Source organism: Camellia sinensis, chromosome 13 (genome assembly GCF_055761805.1).
Source record: "Camellia sinensis isolate YWXY chromosome 13, ASM5576180v1, whole genome shotgun sequence".
NCBI lineage: Eukaryota > Viridiplantae > Streptophyta > Magnoliopsida > Ericales > Theaceae > Camellia > Camellia sinensis.
Genome location: NC_138973.1, coordinates 81,120,209 through 81,127,980, shown reverse-complemented (window position 1 = coordinate 81,127,980; position 7,772 = coordinate 81,120,209). Strand labels below are relative to the sequence as shown.

The window sequence follows — 7,772 nt, the reverse complement described above, 5'->3', positions numbered from 1 at the left end:
AATTCATCTGGCAGCAGGTGCACAGAGACAATGAGCAGTTGCAGCAAGACAAATCAATGTGATTAACTTCAATTGCTGCCAAGACAGAGGGCAGACCAAAAAAGACAAAGCTTCGAAGTGGATAGTGAAATTGATACAAGTTAATCTTGACTTATGACTTCATAAAGCATGTGGCCCTAGAAGACAACAATGATGTACAGTCATGGAGCCAATTCCAAACAGTTGGGACAAGGCTCTGTTCAGAAAGGATAAATGAGATAGGGTGTAAATGGTGTAATGAAAACAGAGTCTTTATAAAATTACAAAGTGGGAGATGTGGTGCGTTCGCCATCAAAAAATTAGAAACATGAGAAAAACACTATTATTAAACAATAATGTTAATGCTGGTCACCTAAAATACAGAATAGAAGGGCCATGAAGTACAACCAAAAACTCAAAAAGAAAAAGGAAAGAAAGAAAGAAAGAAAGAAAGAGTAGGCATTGAAAATCACAAATTTTAAGTGTCCGTTGCATCCACTTGAAACAATAAAATTTTACTACTTATAAATTTAAAAGGGTATGAATTGCCAAAAATTTGTCAGTCAGTGTTACAGATATTGGATCAATGAAAAGTTACCATCTCTTTTTTTGAGTGAATAAAAAATTACCATCTCAAATATTAATATAGCAGAACGATAATGAAACACAGACATAATGTTGTATCAAGTTTCCAACCAACAGCAGCAGCAGCAATCTCCATGCGAATGTAACCATCCCCAACAACAACCACCTTCTGTGCTTTCTCCTAGAAAATGAAAACCACTGTGTGACAAAATCCCCTCTACAGCTCCTAATTTACAACAAAAAAAAAAAGCAAAAATCTAGCTACTTCCAAAAGCAAATCATAGCATTCACCATTAGGTTATTGTTAAATACAAGTTAACATGCCTGTGGCTCCAGAGTCTTACAACAGAAGCATTAGCTGCTTCACCATATTATTAACCTGAAGAGTATAGAATTAAGTTGACAACCAAAAGATGATAAATAGATAAATGATAAGTACAACAAACAAAAATTACCAGTGACGAAATCAGTGAATCAGCATAGGCAACATCCTGAATATAGTGAACACCAGGTAAGTTTCTGCCAATCTTCTCTGGAAATCTCAAGCCAAGGAGACAAGTATTTAATGGATTAAAGAAAGAAGGCTTGTCACTGCAGAACCTTTAACTTTAAAAATTCATCTCCCAGTCTCTAATTTAAAAATCATAAAATTTGGTGGCAGTGTTCCATTATGAGTCTATTTTTAGATGGCATAGGTGTCAACTAGTCAAATTTTGAATAAGTATGGTTCTGACTCTAAAATATACACATTTGTCATTTGGGACAAAAACATATTTGAGGTGTTGACTTTGAAGTTCATTTTCTCCCAATTGCTTCATTGAAAAATTATGAAACTTGACAAAAATAATATATTGAGTCTAATTTCTAACACCACCCAAAATAATATATTGAGTCTAGTTTCTAACCCCATTGATCGTGCATGATTTCATTGTGTTTCGAATGATATTTGATAAATAAAATAAAAAAACCCACCAATGACAATGGATCAGAATCTGTCCAAGTTTATTAAAATAGGAAATTCTCCCTTGATTTTAAGTCCAAAGTGGCCCATCTTATGTCAAAATAAAGATAACACATGAGGCTAGGTGCTGTATAAATTTTATAGTGTGGCTCAAAATACACTTAAGGCTTGGTTTGGTTTGGTTCAAAATACTCTTAAGGGATATGAGTTTTATAAGTGGACTACTGTCTAGGAAATGTGCTGGAAATTTGGTGCAAAGGTTTTATTTTTTTGAGTTTTAGAAGTGGTCAAAGTGCCTCAAAGGCTCTTGAAAGGTTCATGTGGAATGCACAAGTTTCTTAAGCCTCATCATACACATCCCAAGCCTTTAATCATAACATTAAAAAAAATGTACATAATTGTTAACTAGGACAGTTGACCGCTCAAAATGACAACTTCTTGAACATAGAAATTGTAACAATTACCACCTTAAGAAGAAATGGAAAATGTAAATAACCTGGGCAGTTTGGTCAATGAAACTCACGTCTTTTGTTTCATTCTCTTGCTCCATCACTTCAATGCCCATTCTGAGAGATAATAGGAAAGTCCCCTCTCAAATTCAAAGATGTGACACAAACAATAATTCCTGTCGCTGGTATGTCAACAGGTTAAGCAACTATAAAAAAATTTATACTCGGTGGAAGGCAGGCAGAAACTCTCACCCAACCAAGTGAAACTAACGATGGAAAGAGTTCACAATGTGATCTATGGGGTCTTAAACCTCAGAGGATGGCTACGAATGTCCATCAAAATTATTTAAACACTACTTAATTTGCATTAAGCTCATATAATTTCACAAGTGACCCAAAGAAAACCACTAAAAAAATAACATTACAGAGTAGTGGTCTCAATTAGAAATGGTTCTCAAATGGACCAATCAAAACATAAAAGGTTGTCTGAATAGTGATATTGAATTAACGCATTGTTCTCATCTAGTCCTAAAATATGCAACTATGACTGAAAAAATGGACTAGTATAGCCAACCAATACCTAAAAGCACCATGGACAAGAAGTACTATATCATGCAACAACATAGTAACAAATGAAAAAAATGTGAAACATAAATAGACGTCCCTATACAAGCTATAGAAAATGAAAAAAAAACTTTTGATCAATCAAATACAAAGTTGGAAACTAGTGTCAGCTCTCTCAAATCACAAGTTAAGTCCACAAATCATGCACATCATAAATAATGCAATAATAATGCCAAATTCCCATATTAACTTTAAGGTTTTTTTTAATATTAAATTAGTGCCCTAATACATCTTAGCATAAAGGCACAAATTTTTTGGTTTCACTTCTAGATTCCTCTATTATTTCTCCCAAACTTATCACAACATGGATGATTTTTGCATTACGAGAAAGTTAAGATCATGGCAAAAGCAAGCAAGCAAGCAATATAAAACACAAACATGTGTCTACTATGATAAGAAAATAAACATATCTAACCAGTTCTCAACAACTAAGAAAGAAGCAAAAGACACATGTCCACACAAACACAAACATGTCGAGAGCTACTTAAAATCTATATAAACGTATATATATAGTAACAAAATCAAAAGTGGTAAATTATATTTCTAATAGTTACATCAATTTTTGTATGTCATATCAGAATTTAATTCATTGTTCAACTTAGTTTGCTTCATGGAAAGATTGAATGTAGTTGAGGCTTCTAGTCTAAATATGGTTGTAAGCTCCTCCAAAATTGTTCAAGGAATTTGTTGAATTATGTATCATAGACAAAAGATGCTCCTAAAATCATTTACAATTGACATAAGAAAAGGGAGAAAACAAAACTCAAAACTATCAAACCCATGATTTGAAAGACTTCATGTTTAAGTTCTCAACACTTAACTGTTGGTTGCTCAAGATTTTTGATTCATTTCATTTAATGTTTAAAACACAGATAATTCAATAAACCATGGAATAGACAGCATTAAGACTATGCTACCAAAATCATGGCGTAAATCAATAAAAAAATAATAAACTTTGTACTCTCATACCATTTCACTCTCGTATTACAAAAAATAAAACATCAGATTTTGCAAAGGAAAATGGGTAGTTTAGAAAGCAACAAATCTCAATAGATAAGAAAGCCAAATTTCAAGTTCACAGAGTTAACATCTAAATGACTAAAATAACCACCAATTCAAACAAACATAAGAAAATTAAAAAAAAAAAAAAAACAACAACAACAACACCAACAACTATTCACATCAAATTTTCCTTGTTTTACAAACCAATCCACCCTAAGGAGAGTTCACAAAGGTGAAAGAGGGAGTTCACAATAGGGAAATGAGGGTTTCGAAAAATGGGAAAAGGAATCAGGGTTTACAAAGAGGAAATTCACAGAGGGGAAATAGGGTTTTGAAAGGAATCGGGGTTTACAGAATGGGTTTTGGTCTAGGGTTTCACAGATTGGGGCGGGAGTTGAGTATGAAGAAAGGGGAGAGAAACGAGTTGAATAGAGGAGAGAGTGCGCTTCATACCTTGAAGCAGAGTTTAGATGGAGTTGCAACTTCGCTGGAATGTCACGGATTGTCGCAGAAGGGAGAAGATTGTCATGGTGGTTGGCAGGGGTGGGATGGAGGCGAATATTGTCATGGTGGTTGGACCCATAATTCTTTTTCGATCTCAATTATTGATGGTGTCCGTCTAGGTGCAAATGAATGGAGTTGTTCACGAGTAAATTCGGCTCGGTTTGACTCGTTAAAGGCTTAACTCGTTAAAAGGTTGACTAAGCTCAACTTGTTTATTAAACGAGTCGAGCTTAGGCTCGAATATTAGGTTCGTTTAATAAACGAGCCGAGTTCGAGCTCGCATAAGCTTGACTCGTCAAGTTCGGCTCGTTTATCTTTATTTAAATTATATAATAAATATATTATTGATGTATTAAATAATATATAAATATATATAAATAATATTAAAAATTATCGAATCGAGCTGAGCCGAGCTCGAGCTCAGCAAACCTCAGCTCGGCTCAGTTCGTTTGCAGCCCTATGTGTATTACACACACACATGAATGAGTTCCATACATACACCAATAGTTGAGATTCAAGGAAGTTATGGGATTAAAAAAAAAAAAGGAGTTTCAAGCATTTTTCTGCTAAATAAGTGATTGTAGCGATCCCGATTTTGATTATTCTTTCATGTTTTGCCACTTCGACTGGGCCGGTCGGGGGCCGAGTTGCCCAGTTAGCTCACGGGGGTCCAGGGGCAACGCCCCTTGATGGGTCCAAGGGCATCGCCCTGGCGGGATCGAGCTACCCGGTTAGCTCGCGGGGGTCCAGGGGGCAGCGCCTTGGCGGGGTTGAGAGGCAGCACCCCCAAAACAAAAATGCAAAATGCATTTGAAGTTGCTTGTCTGCTCGAGTGGCCGTTTATGCGCTCGAGCGGAGAATGTTTGGTTTCCGAAGTTTGACCTGTCTGCAAAAGTACTAGGTTAGTGTATTTGACGCTTGAGCGGGCATTCCACGCTCGAGCGGACCATGTTATATCAGCTCGTGAATCTGATATTTCATATCACTTTTTAGTCCTCTCTCTCTCTCTCTAAAACTTTCCAGAATTCCAGATCGGGAGCTTCTCTCTCTAGAAGTCATATTCTCTCTTTGATTTCTCCAAATCTGTTAGGATTTAGACCTAAGTTCTTCACCAAAGTTGGTTATCATCTCGAGGGCTTCGTTGTGTGCGGTGAAGATCGAGTTTCAACACCGTTGATTTTGAGGGTTTCATCTCATTTCTTCTTCAAAACTTGAGGTAGGGATTTTCTTAGAGTTATATATATATATATGTTTTTGCAAGATCTAGATGATTTTCGAAATCATCCTTTAATTAGCATTGAGAAATTGATTGTTGATTTCAAGAAGATGAGTGATTTTGAAAGAGGGTTTAATTTATTTTCCTTTTAAACTAGCAATTGAAGGTTTTGAACCATATTGATTGAAGAAAGATGATTTTGGGGAGATTCTTCTAAATATTTGGAAATGAATGATTTTGGTGAGAAAACCTAGAAATTTGGGTATTTTCTTTGAAAGATGTTGAAAATTCTTAGAATATATTATCATATTTATTTTGTGTACCAAAATAAATGGATGTTTTGAAAATTGTTTATTTATATATAAATGACGAATTTTGTGAAAAAAATGAGAAATGTTGTTTATTTTGGAAGGTGTTGTCAAAATGTTGATTTAGTCTTGAATTGACTAAATTGTTGAGATTGCTTGAAATGTGGGAATTGCATTATTCTCTTGAATGAATTGGATATAAAAGCATATATATATATATATATATATATATTCATCTTGTGGAATTGTGTTGAAAAGAGGATTGGAATTTTGATCACAATGGTATATTGTGTGGAACAATTGAATATGGAAGTAACGTTGCATTGCATTATTAAGCATACATTGGCATTTCTATCCATTGGATTATGTTAAGCTTTGGAAATTTGCATTGAGAAAAGAATGTTGGGAAATAAGTTTTGATGAAATGGTTTTGGGGTAAATACGGTGGTAAGTCTTGATAGGTGGTGCAGATGAAATTGTTTAAGTTGGCTTGAGTGTCCTTGGTGAAAGACCAGAAAGTCGCGTGGATAGGTGTCGAGCCTTCCGGTTAATACCGGTAAAAATGACAATTGGTAGTACTCGTATAGTTTACTTGCAGACACCGACCTAGGGATTACCAGAGTTGTATTTACCGCCCCCTTTAATTAAATTGATAAATTTTGAACAGTTGAAGTTGCATAATATCATTGAACATGATGGTTTTCAAAAGATAAAGATGTGTTTTATTTTCAAAAAGGTATGGCATGGCATGTGCATTCATCTCTTGAGGCTTGTATAAAATGTATATACTTTGTTAAGGATTTCTTACTGGGCTTTATGCTCACCATACCGGATTTTTGTGCAGGAAAATACGTGGTGAATCCGCCTAATTAAGGGCGTGGAAATGTGTGTGCTGAGAGTACTAAAGTTCTCATTTGTTGTGATCCTATTTGTAAGCCAAGGGCTATGTATGTGTGGGTTTGAATAACCATTTTGTGTACCGGGCTTAAGCCTTGGAAGATTGTAAACCCTTGGGGGTGCTTATTTGGTTATTTACTTGTTGAATCAATGTAATATCGCACGAGGAACTATTATTATTATGTAATGCAAGTATGAGAGTTTATATTTGGTTTTCCTTTAAGAGAGCCATGATTGTTGCATTGTCATTTGGGTTAGAAATTTGGGGCGTTACAACTTGGTATCAGAATTACCGGGTTTGAATACTTGGAGCTCGTGGGAAGCGGTTGTTCAACCACAATGGGTTCATTTAGCATGCTTAGGAAGTGTATGCATTTTGTGACGATGTGATAACATGCTTATGTGACTAAATGGGTATGGGATTGGACTTTTGGGATGTTGTTTGTGCCTGTTAAATTCCTTGAGGTCTTATTAGAAGGGTACTTGATCAATACTCATTCTACTACGAATTCTTAGTTTTTCGTGGGACGAATCTCATCATAAGAGTATAATCCGTATGTGTTTACATGACTAAGTGCTTATGTGGAGTGAAATTGAATTGTGTATATGGTAGAGAAATATATAGAATTGTTATAGTCGAATGTGTGAGTCAAGTTACGAGCACATATGAGTTAATGTGCTAAATTATTTCTCTTGTGTCCTTTATTAGGATGTTAGAAAGGGGTCAAGTCCGTGGTGGTAAAGGCGGGAGGCATAGTAGGGCACGCCGAGGTGTGCATGAGGTACTGGTCCATAGGGTTCCGGTGCAAGAAGAAGGGTTCGGCCAAGCTAATATGGCCGAGCAAGCAGGCCAAGTTAATGTGGCCGAGCAGGTGGGACAAGCGGGTCAAACCACAATGGGGGCCCTAGCCCGAGAAATGGTGGGTGCTTTGAGGGAGTCCATAAACTTGTTGAGGGCGGAGAATCAAGCCCGAGAGAACACCGTGGAGTCAAGGACGAGTTTCCTTACTAGAGAGTTTTTACGGGCCAAACCAGATGAATTCCATGGTGGCCCCGAGCCCAAGAAAGCGGATGAGTAGCTCAAACAAATTGTGAAGACATTTGAGATGCTTCATATAGATGATAACGAGTTGAGGGTGACTCTAGCGAGTTACTACCTTAAAGGGGATGCGGGTCAGTGGTGGAAGTATGCCAAGGGTAGGGTGGAG

The 7,772-nt window shown here is 36.3% G+C and overlaps 1 protein-coding gene across 1 annotated transcript; it reads right to left on the bottom strand.

The window, feature by feature from the left end:
* Positions 1-517: 517 nt before the first annotated feature.
* LOC114281462 (monodehydroascorbate reductase 5, chlorplastic) lies at positions 518-4,241 on the bottom strand. Its single transcript, XM_028223907.2, has 4 exons — positions 4,093-4,241; positions 2,061-2,130; positions 1,059-1,094; positions 518-784 (listed from the first exon to the last, which is right to left on the bottom strand). The coding sequence occupies exons 2-4, from the start codon at positions 2,127-2,129 to the stop codon at positions 659-661; spliced, it is 231 nt and encodes a 76-aa protein (XP_028079708.1). The 5' UTR covers position 2,130; positions 4,093-4,241; the 3' UTR covers positions 518-658.
* Positions 4,242-7,772: the final 3,531 nt, after the last annotated feature.